The 21308-nt window shown below is 50.3% G+C and overlaps 8 protein-coding genes across 8 annotated transcripts; 3 read left to right on the top strand and 5 right to left on the bottom strand.

Annotated features, from left to right (window-relative positions):
- Window positions 1-54: 54 nt before the first annotated feature.
- CI109_105725 (proteasome subunit beta type-5) lies at window positions 55-1487 on the bottom strand (the record flags this gene model as incomplete). The annotated part of the gene is made up of 7 exons (XM_032004230.1): window positions 55-158; window positions 213-351; window positions 416-547; window positions 636-762; window positions 862-946; window positions 1034-1187; window positions 1323-1487. The coding sequence occupies 7 exons, from the start codon at window positions 1485-1487 to the stop codon at window positions 55-57; spliced, it is 906 nt and encodes a 301-aa protein (XP_031861461.1).
- Window positions 1488-1812: 325 nt separating this feature from the next.
- CI109_105724 (uncharacterized protein) lies at window positions 1813-2466 on the top strand (the record flags this gene model as incomplete). The annotated part of the gene is made up of 4 exons (XM_032004229.1): window positions 1813-1859; window positions 1933-1963; window positions 2034-2123; window positions 2224-2466. 4 exons carry the CDS (start codon window positions 1813-1815, stop codon window positions 2464-2466), a joined length of 411 nt encoding a protein of 136 aa, XP_031861460.1.
- Window positions 2467-2629: 163 nt separating this feature from the next.
- On the bottom strand, window positions 2630-4389 carry CI109_105723 (uncharacterized protein; the record flags this gene model as incomplete). The annotated part of the gene is made up of 5 exons (XM_032004228.1): window positions 2630-3120; window positions 3207-3385; window positions 3573-3850; window positions 4025-4176; window positions 4278-4389. 5 exons carry the CDS (start codon window positions 4387-4389, stop codon window positions 2630-2632), a joined length of 1212 nt encoding a protein of 403 aa, XP_031861459.1.
- Window positions 4390-4887: 498 nt separating this feature from the next.
- On the bottom strand, window positions 4888-8536 carry CI109_105722 (uncharacterized protein; the record flags this gene model as incomplete). The annotated part of the gene is made up of 3 exons (XM_032004227.1): window positions 4888-7667; window positions 7730-8349; window positions 8484-8536. 3 exons carry the CDS (start codon window positions 8534-8536, stop codon window positions 4888-4890), a joined length of 3453 nt encoding a protein of 1150 aa, XP_031861458.1.
- Window positions 8537-9649: 1113 nt separating this feature from the next.
- CI109_105721 (OPT family small oligopeptide transporter) lies at window positions 9650-13073 on the bottom strand (the record flags this gene model as incomplete). Its single annotated transcript, XM_032004226.1, has 18 exons — window positions 9650-9893; window positions 9997-10043; window positions 10099-10352; window positions 10423-10548; window positions 10594-10616; window positions 10676-10714; window positions 10767-10783; window positions 10837-10879; window positions 10923-10936; window positions 10993-11063; window positions 11112-11188; window positions 11239-11275; window positions 11332-11417; window positions 11480-11661; window positions 11728-12134; window positions 12208-12350; window positions 12417-12688; window positions 12801-13073. The coding sequence occupies 18 exons, from the start codon at window positions 13071-13073 to the stop codon at window positions 9650-9652; spliced, it is 2355 nt and encodes a 784-aa protein (XP_031861457.1).
- Window positions 13074-13483: 410 nt separating this feature from the next.
- CI109_105720 (uncharacterized protein) lies at window positions 13484-14839 on the top strand (the record flags this gene model as incomplete). The annotated part of the gene is made up of 8 exons (XM_032004225.1): window positions 13484-13486; window positions 13543-13558; window positions 13638-13664; window positions 13722-13736; window positions 13818-14019; window positions 14097-14263; window positions 14335-14586; window positions 14661-14839. The coding sequence occupies 8 exons, from the start codon at window positions 13484-13486 to the stop codon at window positions 14837-14839; spliced, it is 861 nt and encodes a 286-aa protein (XP_031861456.1).
- A 179-nt stretch (window positions 14840-15018) lies between these two features.
- On the bottom strand, window positions 15019-16596 carry CI109_105719 (uncharacterized protein; the record flags this gene model as incomplete). The annotated part of the gene is made up of 4 exons (XM_032004224.1): window positions 15019-15999; window positions 16084-16232; window positions 16303-16428; window positions 16527-16596. The coding sequence occupies 4 exons, from the start codon at window positions 16594-16596 to the stop codon at window positions 15019-15021; spliced, it is 1326 nt and encodes a 441-aa protein (XP_031861455.1).
- Window positions 16597-16986: 390 nt separating this feature from the next.
- CI109_105718 (5'-3' exoribonuclease 2) lies at window positions 16987-21171 on the top strand (the record flags this gene model as incomplete). Its single annotated transcript, XM_065967719.1, has 10 exons — window positions 16987-17227; window positions 17302-17451; window positions 17509-17691; window positions 17752-18105; window positions 18176-18565; window positions 18621-19509; window positions 19575-19778; window positions 19842-20148; window positions 20207-20864; window positions 20924-21171. The coding sequence occupies 10 exons, from the start codon at window positions 16987-16989 to the stop codon at window positions 21169-21171; spliced, it is 3624 nt and encodes a 1207-aa protein (XP_065823791.1).
- Between the last annotated feature and the right edge of the window lie 137 nt (window positions 21172-21308).

The raw sequence follows: 21308 nt of genomic DNA, 5'->3' as shown, positions 1-21308 counted from the left end.
CATGATCTCGATGATATCTTATACACATATGCATTACATCACCAATGTCATCATTTACGCCTCCACAGCCATTGGCGAAGCTGCCGGTGCCGCAGCTTCTCTGTCTGCCTTCTTCTTGATCTCGTACTCATACCACAGCTCGTTGACATCGTAGTTGTCTACAAAACATCTCAAATCAGCACGTCCTCTAGGACAATGAAACATCGACTCACTGATGAATTCCCAACCGTTTTCTCTGACATGGTAGAGGTTGACCGTGTTACCAGAGTAAGCATCACGATGACCAGCAGCAACGATTGACCGTCTTCCAAGTTCTTGTGCCTCCTCATCTGTAAGGTCCCATCGATAGCCCTGCGGTCGAGATGACAGATCAGCGCTGTGTGGGGAAGAATCAGCCTAGGCAAGGACAACTTACCTGGTCAAGAACACCGTATGCGAATGTACTACCTGATCCAACCGAGAACAGATCTCCCTTCAGTCTTTGTCCGTCGTCGTCCACGTAGAAGATACAAGGTCCAGTCTTGTCCCAACCGCAGACCATTGTTCCCTGTGCATCGAGTTGACAATCAGCTGCGCAATGAGACACAACTCCCTCTCCAATCCTAGCAGCATGATAACTGGGGAGAACAACTCACCATACTCAGACCCATACCCTTGTATTGGTAGACGATGTTGGAAAGGATCTTGGAAGCAGCCGCGACTGAAATTCTCTCCTTGTTTCTCAGCTCGTATAGTCGACATTGCATACCGAGGTATGTCTCCCTGTTGAGTTATTAAGATCAGCACACAAAGGAGGGCGACAGAACAATAATGCAGAAAGCAACGCGGTCTGTTGATTGAAGGCAACGAGATGCAACTCACCAGTATTGACAGTCTGCCGCACCACCCGCCATTGTTCCGAGGAGGAACTTGTTAATCTCAATGACCTTTTTCACGGTTCCAGACGCTACGCTCAGAATCACAATCAGCTTGAGCCCAGACCATCAACCAGAGAAGATAGGTCGAGATAAGAGCTGCCGTGAACCACACTCACCAACATAACTTCCAGCTGTAGCTCTCGAATCGACAGCGACGATGACACCTCCTTTAAACTTGAATGCGAGGGTAGTGGTTCCGTGTGCAATCTTGATTTTGGCCTCGGGGTTTGAGGACATGTTATCGGTGTGCATGTCGAGGAATGCGGTGGGCTAGTGACGTATCATATCAGCGTATGTCAGATGAATAGTACCAGACAGTACAGTGACAGCTTATGAGGGGTGGACAGCCTACCAAAGCTGGTGTACAGCGCGATAAGGGGTTGAAGAGGCAGAAGCATCACTTACATCTTGAACACGAGGTATACTCATCCCTTGGATCGCACCGTTCCTCGCCAAGTTACCAAACCCACCCATACTACCCCAAGCTGCAGGATCAGAGTTGGCAAACTCATCTTCCTCTTGATGAAGTCGACTAGCGGCCGGTTGGATTTGTGTTAAGACGGAGTTCATCGTGACGGTATAGATGTCGGTATTGGTATATGAGCGAATATGTGCTGGTCCAGTTGTGTATGTGTATGTGACCGTTGAAGTGATAGTATTTAGATGTAGGTTGAAGTAAAGTAGAGCAGTAGGCCGCGACAGCGAATGATGACCCCCGCGTCGCTGACCTGTCGGAGGGTAGTTATGTGGGCAACGAAAATAATGTCGTACATTCCCTCCACTCCCGACATCCAGGCAGACATCGACGGGGGAAGGAGAACTATGAGTGTAAGGCATACATAGCTTGTGGATAGCAGTACACAGACAGAGAGTTTTGCAGACAGAAACACGCACCATGGTCAGATCGGGATTACAGCAAGATGTCATCAACATGTATCGCCAGTGAGTGGGCCACTTCCTTGCCCCGATAGGGACAGGCAAGTGGACATGACGCTGACAAGAAGGGTTGGTTCAGAGGCGTCCGCAACGCCATGAGCAAGACAGCGGTGAGTCTGACACCAGCTATCCCAGAGATATGCAGGTGCATGGCTAATGCATAAGGCGTTCTTGATACAGGAAGCAAGACCTGCATTCTTGTTACATCTGAGATATAACTTCCGTCATCCGCATTTACGTCCTCGAGACTACACCGCGATCGAGCATCAGGTGAGATCTCTCACTTCCCTCCCCATGGTGGGACTATCTCAGAACCCTTCTTGATATACTAGCCGTGGATGTGTCGTGCTGATCCGATTCACATACGTAGCTCCGAAGAATGTCACGAACCCTCGAAATGCTCTCCGATCCTAGCGTACAACGTATAAGCGTCAGTAACGAAATGCGATCATGGTGGGATGGCGAAATCGCAAAAGGTTCAACTGCTACTAGCGGCAGTACGATTGGAAGTGAGAAGGAGAGCGACGACCGAGATCAGATTACGAAGAAGGATGAACAAGGGAGAGATAGGGATCAGTGGGCTGGGAAGATGCCGGGTCATGGAGGGACGTGATTCATCTCAACGACCAAGAACGTATACGGAGTTACTTGGTCATCCACAATTCTAGGGCTATCATCACGTTTAGCGTAATGTAGTACACAGACGACGTTGCATCATATCTGATTGCCACAAAAGCATCTATCTACCTCAATACACTATACTTGGTCAAAACCCATCACGCAGCCATCTCCACATCCCCATCTTCATCTTCATCCTCCAGATCACCCATAGCAGGTTGAACGCCCTTCTTCTCCAGCTCCTCTAACAACTCTGCGACATGCGCTCCTATTCCCTCATCCACATAATCTTGCTCTGAATATAGCTTGGCGCATTCTATCAATGAACGCATACTTTCACTGAAACATTCCTCTGCAGTCATAGGTGTTTCGTCCTCGTCCTCGTCTTGCGTCACACCTTCAGCTCCCTCTGCAGCCACAGCGGCAGGTGGTTTCAAGGATGGAGTGACAGTCAAGAGAGAAGGGTTCTCGACGATCGCTCCTGCTCGGAGGTACAAAGCCCATCCTTCGAGATATGCCCCTTCGACATTCAATGAATCCTCTTCTCGCACGGTAGAAAGTACTTCGAGCGCTTCGAGATGTTGAGAGTGTTCGAGCAATAATCGGGAGAGAGAGAGTCGTGCAGGAAGTGCAGGGAGTGTGTCGTCGACTGTAAAGACACAACATTATATAACATCACAACGGTCAGCGATCGAGTTCCATTGTTGGAAAAATGCCAAGGAAGGTCACACTTACACGCCTCTTTCCCTTCAATCTCGTTGTACAAGTCCAGAGCAACCTCCTTCGCCTCTTCAAAGCGCGACTGGGACATCCTGATACTTGCCAAGGACAACTTGACCTCGGGGTCGGTAGGTGAGATGCTCAGTGCTCGTGCGATCAAGGCGTCGCAGTTCTTCTCCGCTGCTTCTTCGAAACTACAAGAGATGAAGCGAATAAGATCAGCCACGCTCTCAGATCACGTGAAGAGATTCACGAGCCCAAGCAGAGACATAGATAGTCGAAGCAAGATATGCTCAAGCACACCCAATCACACAGAAAAGCAGGAATGAGACAAGAGCAAGGGACGAATATCTGAACGAGTCAACGAGACTTATCACTCACCACAGATCTGACATCCAAATCTCAATCATCGCCACCAAAGCCGTCACTGCCATCTGTCTCTCTTCCTCTCCTCCTTCTTCCTCACCCGTAATATCAACAACGGCCTTGCCCTTGCCTTTCCTCTCATTTTCCGCTATTCTTCTCTCCAAGATCGCAGTGGCGGTGGTATAGTATCCAAGAGCTTCTTGGGGATCTTGAGCACATTGGGCGAGGTAAAGATATGGTGAAGGGTGAGAAGGGGGTTCGGACGTGTGCGGTGGAAGGAGATGGAGCAAGTGCTGAGCAGAACTGATTATCAGTCGTTGTACAACTACAATCGCTCCAAAGTACAAGGACTGGTGGACGTCCTCCACATAATAGTGCTGGTACAGGTATTTCCAACCGTGTCGCGAAATAGAGCAGGCGCCCCAGGGATTACAAGGGCATCCTGATATGGAAGGAAAAGCACTCACCTCTCTACCACTGTCCACATCTCCGCCTTCCAACTCTGCTACACCAAGCAACTCCCTCGCTTCCAAATTACTAGGCTCAACTTCCAACGCTCGTTCGAGGAACTTTATCGCCAATTCGAAATTACTCTGAGCGAGTAATGTATGGGCTTTATCTACATTACAGTATAAAACCATATCAGTATGATCTTCATTGCTACTGGGTACCTTTCTGGCAAGACAAGCCAAGCTACGGTATGGACTGAGAGTGACACACCTATAAGACTGGCCGCGTCGTGCGTGGTCGTAACTGCTTGGGATGCTTCTAAATCCCGTTTCTCTGTCTTGAGACCACCTCCTCTTCGTGCAGCTCTCTTCGTTCGTGCCATTCTAGCGTTCTGTCACTGGTACGATGAATATGCGATTGGGAATGAGTAGTTGTGATCTTCAAGTGACAACGATGAACTACTAGTATTACAGTCAAGCTTATAACGGACGAGGTACGACGGAAAAAACAAGGTAAAGATAGATCACGTGATTTGTGATGACGACAACAACAGCGGCGTCGCCTGGTTACAAAAGTACTCGATAAAGCTTTGTCCACAAAGCGAACTTGCTTCTGCACTATGACCAACCACGGCGTTGACAAATTATGCAAAGTGTCCTTCCATCTCAACAGCTGTATAAAGGTTAACTGAAACTGTCTTCGCACATATATACAATGGGTACGTTCCAATCTCCTATCGGAAGGAGCCTCTACTTTGTCTACTAACTCCTCTTTCCATCAACTACTTCTCCATCCTAGCACACCATTCCTTTGCCGCTATCTGACTTCCTCTTCCCTCGCACTACTTCCAACACTTCCTGTCTGCAATGCAATTGTAGGTTCATCGATGATGTCCATACGCTCCTGCCGGATGTGCATTATACACTTGTCCAGGCTGTGGACCCGGTCCCGTACCTGGTATAGGTTGACCCGGTCTCACTTGAGGATGGCCATAAAACGCCTGGTGGGCATTATACGGTGTCGGGGGTCCATGTCCCTGTGGATGATGGTTTGGAGGTGGTGGATGCGGTCGTGGAGGGGGACCACGTCTTGGATCGTAAGGTGGACCACCTGGAGCAGGTGGACCCAGTGAAGGTGGTCTCGCATGTCCTGGCGCCCACTGAGGTGGTCCCGCTCCTGGAGGTAATCGTTGTGGCGGTTCCCAGCCTCCACCGCCGGCGGGCGGTAATGGTCGTTGTCCCTGTTGTGGAGATGGTTGTTGTCCGTATTGGGGATGTTGGAAAATCTGTCCCGGTTGAGGTGCACCTGTCGCCATAGCAGGATTGAAGATCTGACCAGGTTGTGGACCCGCACTTACTGAGGGTCGAGGTGGGAACGGAGACGCTGGACCGTTCTGCGATGGAGGTCCACCAGCGCCGGGGTATTGGAATAGTTGTCCCGGTTGTGGTCCGGAATGCTGGGGGTATAAAGGTCGAGGCGGTTGGCCACCCAACTCGGGAGGCGCTCGTCCGTCCGTCACAACCCTTCGCATCCCCGGTGTGTTCGGTCCTGCTCCAGGTGGAGGTAAAGGATGGGTAGGGTTCGACATCGTTCTTTGTCTCGGATCTCTTCGTTCGTCAAGCGGTGAAGGTGGACCTCCTCCGCCTGGGGGAGGGGGACCGAATGATGATTGCGGGAGGCCACGAGGCGGACCTTGCAGATCACGATGAGCTACACCGGGCTGATGAGCCTGATACATGTCCCCGCTGCCACTTGGAGGCCGGCCACCTGGTCCACTGGCAGGTGGTGAGATGGTACGACCGGGCATGTTAGGAGACATCGACCGTTGTTGTTGCTGTTGCGGAGGCGGGAACTGCTGAGATGAAGAACGGTGTATTTGTGGCTGCTGTGAATATGCTTGTGGCTGGGAAGGAGGAGTGGAGTGTTGTGATTGCATAGGCGGTCGTTGTTGGAGTGGTGGCTGCTGTTGTTGTTGTTGCTGTTGTTGTGAAGATTTGATGGCAGGCCCACTTCGAAGCTCATGATCCACTTGAGCATTTTGCATCCCGTACTGAGGTGTTCTGACCGCTGCTTCGTTGTTTCGACCATCTCTGGCTCGCTCGGGTTTCGAAAGGCTCGTTTTCTTTCCACTGACGGGTTGTGGTGAAAGGGTTTCGACATTGGCGCTCGTCGCTACCACAGCAGGCGCAGGCGACGACGATTTTGGGCTGTTCATATTGACCGGCGAGAGCTTGCCAGCTGAACCGGTATCGGCAGGCTTCGGTGGAGTCCCCTTGACCACCACAGGTTTCGCTTCTTCCTTCTTCTCATCAGCGTTCGATGAGCCCGCTTTCTTCTCCTCTGTTACATTTCTCCCAATGATACCCAAATACCAGAACATGAGATTAGAGATCAGCACTTGCTCGTATAGCGGTCTTCTAGCATTCGCGAGCTTGATATGACTGAGACGGTAGACAGCCCTCTCCACGTGAATAGGATATCGTGAGAAGTTGTTGAAACCAGCTTGAGTGGGGGAGGGAGAAGGGGGATGTCCGAGCGATCTGGCCGATTTTGAGCTTCCAAGTAGAGCTGCAGCGGCCGCAGGACCAGCGGAAGAGAAGTTTGCAACTGATGATGGAGGCTCTTCCTGCTTCTTCTTGCTTCCTCCGAAAAGAGACCCGAGGAATCGGTCTTTGTCCTTCTTTCCTTTCCCCTCTTTGTCCTTCTTATCCTTCTTCGAGAAGAATCCACCCTTTTTCTCCTTCTCCTTGCTGAGAGTGCTGGTCGAAGTCGCAGAAGAAGCAGTGGAGACTGCGCTATCTGTGCGAGCGAGAGCGACCTTCTCAAGGTTGACCGGCGTCATACCTTGTTGCTGTGGTGCAGCGGCGCTAGGCGGAAGAGATGACCGTTGGGGGGGTGCCATACCTGGAGGAAGGTCGGTCTGGGCAGCTGATCGTTGTTGAGAGGCACTACCTGGTGCTGAAGGTTGCGGGACCGTCCCTTCTAAGCCAGGAACTTGCAAGGTAGGACCGCTAGAAAGAAGAGGGATAGCAGGTCTTTCGCCTGAGATTTCGGCACCGGGCGAAGGACGTCTCAATCCCTTAATAGGATCGATGGCAGTTTCCTGTGTTGGCGTCTTGTCGTAATCCGTTCTAAACCAGTCTTCTGAAGGGTCCGTTGTTAACAGTCCAGACGTGACTACCGGAGGTAGAGACAGTTTCCGTCCAGGTGGGGATGATTCGGGACTTGGGGAAGTGGAGTGATCTTGTGATGACGATGACATTGAAGCTGACCGAGACTCTCTAGCGTAAGAGTCGAAGATGTCCGTCTCGTCGGTGGACTCGTCTGAGCCTCTTCGAACCTCCAAGTGTTGAACAGCATCGTGATACTGATCATGATGAGAATCAGCACTGGTGTCTTCGAGTTCGTTTTCGTCAGATCCCGGGCGATAATGCGCGTTCTCAGAAGAGTCATCGTCTTCCAAGCCTGGGATCTCAATGTGCGGTGCTGCAGTCGTCCGTCCTTTACGAGTAGCAGCAAAACGATGACCGCCTCCATCGCCTTGTAAGCCGGCTTTGCGAATTTTGGTTCGAGCTGATCGACGCAAAATAGATCCCGGGCGAGGAACAACCAGCGGGGCGTCGGCTTCGTCACCGCCTTGGGGTATATCGTCTTGAAGGACTGTATGCAACGACCTGCTGTTAGCCGCTAGCCCTGATGAGTAAAAGGAGAATATCACTCACAGCCTGGGGCAACATTCATACTGAGACTTCTCCTCAACAACGTTCTCATTGTATTGGGATCATCATCGACTTCGTCCGCTTCTTCCACCAGCTCTTCTAGCTTTTGCAGATCCTCCAATGTCAACCCCTTTTCACCCGATCTTCCACCATATATACTTGGTGGTCTTCTCGATGGTAAAGGTGGTCTTTCCTCTTCGACATTATCACCTGCTTTCGGTTGATATTGTCTACTCAACATTGATCGCTTCCTCCCCAGCCCTTCCACTCCTCTCCTACTCGGATTTCGAGATACCCATGATGGACTCCTACTTAGTCCAGGAGCTTCGCCCGCTTCTGCCGCATCGGCATGTGTCGGATCCGGATGCGTATGTGATTTTAAGAACGCTCGGAACTCTCCAGGCGCAAGTTCAGGGTGGAGATGTGCAGGTACCCAGAAAAGTCCTGCTTCATCCCCATCCAAACCGTCCGGAGTTGAGAGCGTGATGTCGTCATTGGAAGAGTAGGAGGTGGACCCTTCGTGTGAGTAGGGTGAACGTGATGTGGGGGAAGGTGGAGGAAGATCGGGGTCAAGTGGTAATGCTCCAGGGCCGGCAGAGGTCACTGAGCGTCTTCGAAGATTCCTGGAGGGATGAGCACACAAGATGTCAGCAACATGAAGCTCGTCTGATCAAGGTGAAACGGAACATGAAGAAAGCACGGGTAGTCGATGAGCCGAGATCAGATGGAAATGGGCTGGGGAAGAGAATAGACCCACTTTAACGTATTGATCTCCCTCTCAATCTCCTGGTCCGACACCTCGGATGGCATCTTCCTTCCTTCCTACTGATTAGTCGTTGCGTCGTGGTCGTTAAGTCTCTCGCACAAGCCAAGTCTGACCAAGTAGTCAATTTCCAGAGGCTTGTTCCTGTCTCTCCGTTGCGAATCACCTTCCCGTCGTGTCTCCCAAAGGAAGATGGTACAGCTCTGCTATAGATGGCCTTTGCAAGCGGTCGTGTTGGATTATCTGTATTAGAAATACTGGTTCGAAAAAGCGTCGTTTGTCGTTTATCGTTCTTCGAGGTTGGAGACAGACACACTGATGGTCGGTCGGTCGGTTGTCGGTCCGTCCGTGTTGTCCCTACCTATCGTTTATTCGGTCGGTCGATTACCCACGTCTTCCAAAGCGTGACCGCGTACTTTATCTCCTTGACAAGCTACTTGATACAGTATGTATGTATATGACTGACTGGATGAATGAACGAACGAAATTGATAGAATGGAAACGATGAAAGGGAGATGCAGGGTACAACAATAGCAATAGCAGCGGTTGTACACCATACGGTACGTAGCAACAGTGTGTGCACTGTGCACGCGATGATGATAGGGTTATGAGTATGTGATGGTTGTATCGACTTGTTAGGCGTGCAAAATACCCATAAAGTGAAATAGGGTTCAGTCTTTTGGTGGACGTATGCCCATCAAGAGATGCTATATTCAGACCAGGGAAGCTGGTTTCACCCAGTAGCAAACAAAATCGTGCATAGCTAGCTAACATCTATCTGTGTACACTGGACTCATATGATCATGACCAAGGTCTCGAATCACCATAGTTTATCATACGACATAGTCGTCATGCTATTACATCCCATCATACCAGATCGTATTGACTCACGCACTTGACCGTCGTACCTCACATGTGCCCGACAATGACGCCCCGCCCGCCCCGGTTGATACGTTGTTCTCAGGGAAAATGGTGGTTGTGGCACAAGCACACTGCTTGGCCGTCCTGCTCTTGGCGAACGGCATGTGGCATCCAACTACGAGTACTGTAACCCTTTCCTGGACTCACTCATTGTTCAGATATATACAAATCATGCATTGATATATCGCCATGCATCTATGATGTACTTGTGTATATGGGTACAGTTGAGCTCACATGGCTTAGCTGCCCAGCACACAATGCTCTGAGTCAATCTTCGAATTGCCCCACCAGTCCGGTCCTTCCCAAGTCCACAACACTCCTCCAAACAAGATGTATATACTCAATGCAGTAATGGATGTACCGGCGTCGAGGGCAGAACTGATGACATAGATGTATTGTCCATGAAGTTTGGGATGTTTCTTGGCGAACCAGCTGTTGGCGAGTACAGCAACGATGCCTCCAGTAAGGATGATATTGGTTGGGCTGAGAGGGCACGACTAGTTAGTCAGGACACCGTCGTAGAACACCACGTTGGATACATAATGGCGTATGTCGGAGCAAGGCAGATCAGGCGCATCTCACTTACTATTGCGGCACTATCGATGCCCCACTACAGATGATAGGAAACACAACCTACCCATTCACGACATCGTCAGCACCTCAAGCGATGAGACCACCACAAACTCACCTTGTTCAGTTTGTATCCTGGCCATCGCTTATGCCCATAGTGACAGGCAATAGGGACCGCTGCACCTAGCAAGAAACCGAGATAGAGCACCTCGTATCCCCCGCTAAAGAATCGGGCAGGAGCTACGGCACCCCAAATGATACTGGCTGAATAGAATATGGCAGGAGCTCTACCGGTCCATTGGCCTGTTGGGTCGACTGTTGTGCCGTCCAGGTAAGGTCGCTTGGACACCATGACGGATTCCAGTGTGACATCTGTACGTGCGAAAACAGTCAGCCCCAGTGTGCGCATGACTTCTCAGTTCGGAATGAGCAGTCGACATACAGTTGGCGAGAGCCCCAAGCACGGTCCCGATGATCTGACATGCGAACATCTCACGGGGCGGAATGGACGTGTACCAGCCCAGCTTGAGATCCTCGGTAAGAGCTAGAGCCTGAGACATTGCCATGTCTGCTATGCGTCAGCCCAGTCCATCGACAAGGAGAATCCACTCACATCCGTAACACTTGAACGTGACACTGCCACATCAAGCACTCATTTCAGCGCTATTGATCTTGCGAACGACACTGGTACTCACTTGCCAATTGGTTTGCCAGGCATCAGCACACCGGCGACGCTAGCATCCAGTGTTAGCTCGCCATCATTGCGATGCAGAAAGGTATGCTCACAACTCGGTTAGAACATTCTACACCGGTGGTCAGCTTTGTAGCCAGAGCAGCCCTCATCTAAACAACTCACTAAGCCAATCGTCGTATTGCTGACCGCTGCAATAATGCCCACTCTATTCCCAAATCAGTATTGGTTGCACGGCTTATGCAACCCACGGAACCAAAAAGATCTACGACAGGACACATTAGCCATGTCATTCGTCGACGACGCAGCCAGGGAACCCACTGCAGCTATGGCCATAGACAAGACAAGAGCCCAGATTGGCATTTGCAGCGGAGTAATCTTGACGAGGATCACTACTCGATCGTCAGCGAACATGACACAGTCCGATGTATTGAACCTACCCGCAGCACCAAGGTTGATCGCCAAGAGACCGATGTACCACGATGATGGGACAGGTAAGTAGGCTCTCATGAGCTTGCTGCGGGGTAGTCAGCTGACAGTGTTACGCACAATAGACATGCAGCTCACTTGTGAACGTCGTTGAGAACAGTTCGCTTTGACAGAGCTGCAAGTAGGACAAGTATCAGCTGAAAGCGTTTCGAGAACCGCCTTTTAGCTCACCCTGCTTGATTTCATCTCGATGCCATAGCCAAACATGAACGAGTACCCCTGACAGAGCCGCGAACGACCACGCGTATGACAGAGCACTAGACAACAATTAAGCGTGTCAGCTTGGTTCCATGATGTCTACAACTTTTGGCAAGCTCACAAATATGGTGTGAGCAAAAGCGGTCTGGCTTTCTCCCATGCTTCGTCGTCTAGAGACAAGTCGGGTTTTAGAATCGATGTGACGTCAAATTTCTGGAAAGTGGAATTGTACAACCCCGCAGACACGGGCGAGGGGAAGCTTTGGGCGTCCCAAATGTTGAAAACGAGGATGATGGGCATAATCTGACGTGTGAGCAAGAGCGACAAGCCGTGTCAGTGTCTATATCATCGGTCAAAGAAAATACTCACAACCCAAATCATCCCTACTAGTCCACCGAAATAGTTGCCCAGTGCCCAGAAAGGCGTGTAGAGCGGTCCTGTCGATCCGATACTGCTCCAATCGAAGCTGAAGTCCGCAAATCCTAATCCACTGTAAGCGCTCCCTAGGGTCCTCAACCACCAGGACCGATTATCCAAAAGACAGAGGACCGATACCGAAGTAAGAGTTGTGAAGAGTAAGAAAGGCAGGAATTGGTAGATGAACACCAAAAGGAAGATGAGCATGAATACTCGGAGTCGTCTTGTCGTAAGTAGTTGGGCAGAAAAGGAAAGTGCGGTGGACGAGGTGGAGTAAAGTGTTGTGAATAGTTGGACGGTGACGAGAGTGGAAGGCCAATACATGGCCGGTGGTGAGACGAGGAGGTTTTGTACCATCCCTTCATAGGTCGAAGTCAGCGGTCTGTCTCGTGTAAGAGAAGGGACAGAGCGTAGCGAGCTCGTAGATCTCACCGGCGAGACCGAACCCGATACATTGAGTTGTCAGAAGCAGCAGCAAAGAAGGTATTGTCGATAACGGCGTGTCAAAGTATAGATTCATGATTGCCAAGATATCAGCTGCATAGGCAGATGAAGCTCCCGATGAGCTCAGCACGCTATGGACTTCGTAAGCCAGCCTCTTCTATCTCATACGAGATGCAAGGGTGAACGCTGCGACTCACCTGACCAATATAGCCTCTTTGATACTAAATCGACCTGGATTCAACTCCCATCCGCCAATCCATTTCCCTCTAGGTATAACCCGTTCGTTCGCCAGTAAATGACCCAGTGGATATGTCGCCAGGATTACAAAGTACCCCGAGAAAGAGGGAGCGTTGGATTTGAAGTAGAATATTTGAGAAGCGGAGGCTCCTAAGATGCAGAATGAGATTCCGAGTACCAGGACACGGAGAGTCAACGTGGGCAGAGAAGGGTCGTCGGTCGTTGGGACTGTCTGAGGACCGAAAGGAAATGACCGAAAGGAAATGGAGTCATTAGTCAAAGCTCGACTGTGAGCAATGCTCTGGGGGGATGGTGTTGTGATCGTTGCGCGAGGCTCTACTTACTCGTGCAATCAAAGCTTCCACATTCGACCCTTTGCCCACCATCTCCTCCTCTTCAATAGCTCTTGTATACGTCGAAGGATCATCCGGATCGTCATCTTCGCCGTCTTCGCCCAGCTTATCTCCGCCATCTAGCAGTCCTGCATCTTCCCTCGAGATCTCTTCGTGAACATGGCCGTATTGCTTAGAGGCGGACGTATCGTCCCGGCGATCTTCATCGCTCGAGGGCAGTCGGGGTAGCTCGTACTCCTCTGCGTCTGCGAGATTGACCGGCATGACTACGATCGCTTGAATACAGCTTCGGCGTAAATTATATCTGGACCGATTTGACCTTGGTCTATGGTGTCATTGCAATGGTTGTCGCGGCTGAGAACCTGCCCTGATATTGTTCGGCGTGTCATGCAACTGGTATCGCCATAACTATCTTCGTCTACATCGTCACGACACGTCCGAGAGATATCAACATCAGGCACGGACTTCTACCTGATATGACGGAGATCCAGCAAACCCCATCTTATCATCATCTTTCAGATATGCCACGTCATGACATACCTTGACCCCGCACGACGCATCGACGCACTCGCGTCTACTCTACCTCGCTCGTCGTTACTTGGTCCAATCCATAATCACAATCAGTTAACATTGCTTCTTCCACTTCAACGCATTCTCGCATACATATATACATCATGGTGAGTCAGCTGCATATCCAGCTCTGAGGCTGAGCTGATGCGGATTCCTACTACAGGCCAGACGATACGATAGTGCGTAAACAGCTCGAGCTTTTATTGCCTACTTCGTTGCTTGAAGATTGAATGTGTACTGACGCTTGATCCCAAACAGGTCGAACGACAATCTTCTCCCCAGAGGGTGAGTAGAAAGTGCAGTTTGTAGCAGAGCCGTATAGCTGACATGCTTTCTTTGCAGGACGACTGTTCCAAGGTATATATCGTCCCTGCATACCTCTCACTCAACCTAATTAGTCTCCTGATCGATCAAGCTGACCGACGTCTTCCTCTACAGTCGAATATGCCATGGAGGCAATCTCACACGCTGGTACCGTCCTCGCCGTCTTATCCAAAGAAGGAATAGCAATGGCCGCTGAGAAGAAGGTGACTGGTAAACTGTTGGACTTGTCACTTACTCCTGGTGGTTCTGGACTGGGCGGGGAGGGTACAGAAGCTTGGATGGGAGGTGGTGGTGAGAAGATCTTCTTGCTGAATAAGTAAGTGGATGCGCTACCCATCTTTCATGACGAAAGTCTCAAAAGGCAAAGGCTGATGTTTGTTGTGTGTCGTTTAGCAACATCCTTGCTGGTCTCGCTGGTATCACGTCCGATGCCAACTCGCTCGTCAACTTCGCGCGAAATAGTGCTCAGAAACACCTCTTCTCATACGATGAGGATATCCCCGTGGAGATGTTGGTCCAAAGACTGTGTGATATGAAGCAAGGTTATACACAATTCGGAGGTATGTGAACGCAGTCAGCTGCAGGACTTCAGAGATATTGTAAGCTGATATCTTCTTTCTGATGCAATCAGGTCTCAGACCCTTCGGTGTTGCTCTTCTGTATATGGGTTGGGACCCACTTTACGGCTTCCAACTTTACCAATCAGATCCATCCGGTAACTACTCTGGTTGGAAAGCGACCTGTATCGGATCGAACCACTCCTCTGCCGCCAGTTTGCTCAAACAGGATTACAAGGAGGATCTGAGTTTGGAGGACGCAAAGAGTCTGTGTTTGAAGGTGATGAGTAAGACTATGGACTCAACAAAGTTGAGCAGTGAAAAGTGTGAGTGCGAGTGCAATACGTCCCAGCTGCGGCCCCATGTCACTTGATCAGGGCAAAGCTGACCCGCTATGCAGTGGAATTCGCTACAATGACATTGCATCCCGAATCGAAACAACCTTTAGCGAAGATCTTCAGGACATCAGAGCTTGACGAGCTGCTCCAAAAGCTCGAGTTGGGAGGTACACCGGACGAGACGATTGGCGCAGGTGAAGGATCGAATAGCGCTGTGGGCAACGTGGCTATGAGTACATGATTGTAGATCGACGACGAGAGGTACAGAAGATGCATATTGTTTACATTAGTGCAACTTCGCTTGTTGAAGGTCATCATAAGGGATTCATGACTCGTCACAATGCTATTGGAATCTACAGGATTATATATACAAGGTCACTCTCCGTCCTTCCTGCTGGACCACCCTGTTCTAATTACACTTTATGTGGCCGTCGCAGTCGTCGCCTCCGTCGGTTCTGCTGCTTCTTCACTCCCTGCTGCTGAATCCACTTGGTCCTGAACATGCTGCTGCTGTGTCGACTCTTGCTCTCCCTCTGGCTCATCCACGATGGCCTGTTCTGGCGGAGGCATATCCGCTTGGAAGCCCAACACACTCTCGTTCAAGATCGGTCTTTGCGGTTTATCCTGTTGATATTCTTCTCCTCCCTGCCCATCCTCTCCATGATGATTCTCCTCTCTTCCTCCTCCATCACCCCCTGGACGGATTTCGTCGTTATGCTCATCGTCAAATGCGTCCATGGCAGCTTCTGCCTCTTTCCTATCAGCTTCCAAAGCTGCTCCTTGTTCTAGCTCCTCGATTGTTAAGGAGCTTTTCCTACTCCTTGGCAAATCTTCCGAAACATCGCTATTGGATCGTACTCCGCCTTCTCCGGAATTATCATCTGTCGAAGATGCAGGAAGGTTGGCTTCTTCTGCAATCTTGAGCAACTCTCGTAACGATTTGTTCTCTTCTTCCAATCGAAGGATTTCCATCTCTCGTTCCATCGCCCAGTCTTTTTGACCTTCCGTACCAGCATAACCGCCGGATGATCCGGGTATAGAACCTGGGAAGGGGACAGGTCGGGCGGGCGCTCGTGGGAGAGATGAAATTGATTTAGCAGGTGATGAAGGTTCCGAAGAGGAAGAAGCGTCGTTGGGTCGACCCAGCATCAATGATGAGGGACTTCCACCGGCTCCGGCTGCAAAGGAGAGAAGACCGGGAAGTTGTGAAGCAAGATCGATATCCGTCTCTTCACCACCGAGAGATCGTAGTGCGGATCGTAACAAGGTCGATAATCGATTAAGCAGTAAAGATAGAGAAGTGGAGTCGTGCAGTTGAGCGGAAGAGTGGGCGGTTTGGAGAGTTTGGATCAAGGAAGTGTAGTATGAATGAAGGGATAGATCATGTTGTTGTGATGCGTGCTATACCACCAACGTTAGTGACTACACTTCACTTTGACTCCAAAGTCATCTATGATCGAGGAGAAGGGCGGCCTAGCTACTCACTGCTACACCTCTGAATTTGCCCATGACAGTCTCGAGAGTCTGTTCATACTCTTTCAACAACGCGTTGAGCTGCTTGTTCTCATGTTGTAATTGTTGATTTTCCAAAACAAGATGGGACGAAAATGCTTCTAGTTCGCTCTGAAATTCCTCTGCTCGACTCCATCAGCGTCAATCTTCGCATGACATGGTCAATATCATGCAGGTGGTATTGTAACTTACCATTCGTTATGTCCAGATTGAACCGTCTTAAGGGGAATCCTGTCCCAACATGTGCTGCTTGACCCTTGACGTTGTCACTCCGACTTTTGAGCTGCGTGACAAGTGCTCTATTGTTTGACAGTTGTTCTGCAACAGAAAGCGTCAGCGAAAGGTATAAAGCTCCAACACCTCTCTTGCTGTTGGCTCTGTCCCAGACGGACAGAGCGCTTGAACGTAAGACCCACCTGATAATTCGCCGACTAAGCCCCATAATCGCGAGAGCTCATCTTCAATATCTATCATGGAGCGGGCCATCGTGTCACCGCCGTGTGTTCTCAAGTGCTCGTACGTGCAGGCCAGCCGAATGGGAAGCTGAATGCGTAGCTATGGACATCAATGAGCTTGTTGTCTATCAGCTGTCCTCCACTGTACCAGGGCAACGTCACTTTGATCGCTCGCTCAGGCAGGTCTAAATGGGTGGAAATAATAAATCACATTTTGCCACTGTTTGCCGCAGAAAGCTTCAGATATCTGTCCTCTTTCAAGTTCATACCATCGCAATCATCGTCTTTCCTGTCTGTTCTAACAAATAAAATCGACTCATCCCCGTCTCGTTGATAAGCGAGAAACACGAAGGGATAGAAGAAGTAGAGGCAACAATCCGAATCAATAGTGTTGATCTTGTGTTAGAAACCAGATCTCAATATGGTACGTCTCTCTCTGCGTGAATGTTATTCCTTTCATCGGCTAATCTATACTCGTATTGCAATTCCCCAGGGTGTCCCAGCTCTTTTCCGATGGTTGTCGAAGAAATACCCCAAGATTGTGAACCGAGTGGTGGAAGATGCGCCAAAGCGCGTAAGAGGTCCTGATGGGGAGATTGTGGAGGAACCGCTGAGATATGAGAATCCCAATCCGAATGGATTCGAGGTGGATAACCTATATCGTGAGTTACACTATCTCAGCTTGGCATATACCACTGGCGATATTGGGTGCAAGCTGACGGGTGTACTTTTATAGTTGACATGAACGGTATCGTGCATCCTTGTACGCACCCAGAAGGGAAGCCTGCCCCAGAGACAGAAGAGGAGATGATGGTGGAGATCTTCAACTATACAGAGAGAGTGGTGAATATGACAAGACCAAGAAAGGTCCTCATGATGGCTATTGGTAAGTGCAAACCATCCCACCGATGAGCTGCAGGCTGATACACGACCTGTCTTACAGATGGTGTCGCCCCTCGAGCGAAGATGAACCAACAGCGATCGAGACGTTTTAGAGCAGCTCAGGACGCCGCGGACAAGGAGGAAGAGAAGAGGGAGGCGATCAAACTGTTCGAAGTGATGGGACACAAGGTTTCGGACGAGACGGCGAACAAGAAATCTTGGGATACAAATGCCATCACACCTGGTGAGTTGACGTCCCCTGAATCGAGATACAAGAATTGTGTAAGCTGATAATCCCTGGCAGGTACTCCTTTCATGGACCTGCTATCCATCTCACTGAAGTACTGGGTATCTTACAAACTCACCAACGACCCTGGATGGAAAGATCTCAAAGTCATTCTCTCCGACTCGTCAGTGCCCGGAGAAGGAGAACACAAAATCATGGATTGGATCAGAAGACAACGAAGTCACCCCAATTGGAACGCCAACACTTCTCACGTCATCTACGGATTGGATGCCGATCTGATCATGCTTTCGCTGGCGACGCATGAGCCTCATTTCAGAGTCTTGAGAGAGGATGTGTTCGCTCAAGGATCAAAGGGTCCTCAAAATTGTAGAAATTGTGGACAACCTGGACATCTTAGTGCGAACTGTAAAGGTGAGTGCAGGTCGTCTCTAATCGTTCATGCACGCAACAACATGATCACTGATATGAATCTGGAATTAAGGCGAAAAGCAAGTCAAGGATCCCAATGTTGTCGAAGTGGCCAAACCAGTCGATCCTAAGCCATTCATCTTCCTCGATGTCGCGTGTCTACGAGAATATTTGGCTGTCGAGCTGAATGTTCCCAACGTGCCGTTCAAATTCGACATGGAACTAGCCATCGACGATTGGATCTTCATGATCTTCTTTGTCGGAAACGATTTCTTGCCGCATCTACCCAGTTTGGAAATCCGAGAAGGTGCAATCGACGCTTTGTTGAAGATCTGGAGAGCTCAACTACCCTTCATGGGAGGATACTTAACAAATCATGGAAAGGTGGATTTGGCAAGAGCCCAATTGATCTTGGAAGGATTGGCGAAGAACGAAGATGATATCTTCCAGAAGAGGAAAGAGGGTGAGCTATGTTGACGAAGTTATGCTCCAAACAAAATTAGCTGACGTATACGCAGACGAGGAACGTCAAGAATCGAACAACAAACGACGAAGGGCTGATGACCACCGACGGCAGGACGAAGCCAGCGCTAGAAAGAAGGCCAATCGGGAGGCAGCACCCGGCTCTATGCAGCTCAACGGAACAGACTACGTCGCTGTACAGCCTGCTCTGACCGCACGCGGTGGTACTCTGCATCCTTCATTACCTACTCGACCGGGTTTCGATATCAAGCCGAAAGTGGAGGCCGAGACAGGTGGAGCTGAGACCGATAGCATCAAGAAGGGTATCGCGGCTATGTCTGGCAGTAATTCCGATATTGTCAAGAACCGACGAGCTATTCGAATGGCCAATATGAGTGCTGCACAGGCATTGAAAGCCGAGTTGGAGGGTGGAGCAGGGGAGGAGGAGACGGAAACAGTTACAGTGGAGAGAACGGAGGACGAGGAGAAGGAGCAATTGACCAAGGAGGATGCTAAGGCTGTGTTAGAAGCTCAAGCGGAACTGGCTGGTGTTGACGAAGAAATCCTCCCATCTGCTATCAAGACGGATGAAGACGAGGGAGAAGCTGTTGTTGGGGACGAGGCTATGGAAGAAGCAGACGCGGAGATCGTATCTCGACCCCCATCCCGAAAGTCGAAGAAGCGAAAGGTCGCAGACGTCGAAGATGCGGACGAGGATGCAGAGGAGGATGACGAAGGGGAGGAGGACGAAGAGGATGATGACGAAGAAGCTCCGCCTAATCCTGAAGCCGATCAGCCGGTCCCGAAAAAGAAGCTCAAGTTCAACCCAGATGGAACGGTGGAAGGATATGAAGACGACGTGAAGCTTTGGGAACCTGGATATAGAGCGAGATACTACGAGAAGAAGTTTGGAGTGGAGCTTTCGGACACCGAGTTCATCCACAAGTGAGTGGGCTTGTGCCGAGAAATCAAATCAAAAGACACTGAACTAACAGATCGCTGTTCTTTAGCATCACTCGATCGTATATGGAAGGACTTTGCTGGGTCTTGGAGTACTACTATCAAGGAGTACCCGCTTGGGACTGGTACTACCCTTACCATTACGCTCCGTTCGCTCAGGACTTCAAGGACGTCGGCAAACTTGACATTCAATTCGAGGTCAGCATACCTTTCAAGCCGTTTGCGCAATTGCTGGGTGTCTTCCCCGCTGCGAGGTGAGTTGGTACATTGCAAAAGATGGATGACCTCATGAAGCTAATTGTTTGACTGGGACACAGTCGAATTCATCTACCTGAACCACTGCAAACTCTCATGGTCGACGAAGACTCACCCATCATCGACTTCTACCCACCAGACTTTGAGATTGACATGAACGGGAAGAAGATGGCATGGCAGGGTGTGGCGTTGTTGCCTTTCATCGATCAGAAGAGATTGTTGACGGCGCTGAAGAGCAAAGAGGACGAACTGTCGGACGATGAGAAGAGGAGAAATAGTTGGGGAGATAACGTCATGTTCATTTCCAGTGAGAACCCACTTTATGGAGCGTTCTGCAAACACCTGTACTCGCTCAAGGCCGCAACAAAGGTAAGTCGCTTTGGGTATTTGACCATGGCAAGTGCTTAAGCTGATGTCGTGTACACAGCCTATCCTCCTTCAAGAACAAGTTGACTCTGCAGGAAGACCGTTGTGCGAGATCGCCGGCGCAGCTCTCGGCGATCCCAATTGGGTTCCTTCATCATCTTTCGAAACTCCTATCCCGAACATCGAAGAATGTCCAGATCTCGATCCCAACAATTCCCAATCTGTACGATACTATTTCCCAACCCAAGCGCATCCTCATCGATCCATCTTGTTACCGAGATATACACCAGGTCCCACACGACTTACTGAGAGCGATAAGGATTGGGTGAGACGAGGCGGTCAAGGCGGTGGACGTCGTGGAGGTGGTGGAGGAGGCGGACCTAGACATTCAAATGGCGGTGGTGGAGGTGGACCTGGAATGGCAAGAGGAGCGTACAACACGGCCAACTCTGCAGCAGCGGGAAGATCGGCAAACGGATATCCCCAAGCTTCCCCCCAAGATTTGGCCAGACATGGTGCTCCTTCTGGGGGCTATGCGCCTCAGGGTGGTGGTGGATATGGAGGTTATGGTGGTGGTGGTGGAGGATACTCGGCACCTCATCCTAGACCTGTTGCGGCGTACGGAGGAGCTGGCGGTGGTGGTGGGTATGGTGGATATGGTGGAACTCCATACTCTGCTCCCTATGCCGGAGCGGCGTACGGTGCCCCTACAGCTTATGGTGAGTTTAAGCCTACAGCAGCCGAGAGAGTGAAAACAGAAACTGATATACAAATATAGGGGCATACAACCCGCAATCGAGAAATCCTTACGTACAAGCACCCCCTCCCAATCCATACGGCGGGGCTATACCACCCCGACCACCAGCAGGTGGAGCTTATGGTGGTCAAGGAGCTTACGGTGGATATGGTGGAGCTGCAGGAGGTGGGAGAGGAGCTGGTGGGGCGTACAACCCGTATGGAGGAGCAGGAGGTGGGGGTGGGGCGTATCAACCTAGAAATGGTGGTCAACCTCCTAGGCGATATTAAAAAGTGTTGCGTTGACAACGCAGAGTTGAAGGGAAGTCAGACGGTTCATTTTGTGAGAAGAGGAGACAGGCAGCATTGGATCTTATCTCACATCTTCATTTGTTTTCGCTTGGTGTAAAAATGAATGATCGTATTGC

This window comes from Kwoniella shandongensis, chromosome 10 (assembly GCF_008629635.2).
Source record: "Kwoniella shandongensis chromosome 10, complete sequence".
NCBI classification, from domain to species: domain Eukaryota; kingdom Fungi; phylum Basidiomycota; class Tremellomycetes; order Tremellales; family Cryptococcaceae; genus Kwoniella; species Kwoniella shandongensis.
Note: the sequence above shows the minus strand (reverse complement) of the source record. Positions and strands in the feature narration are given on the sequence as shown.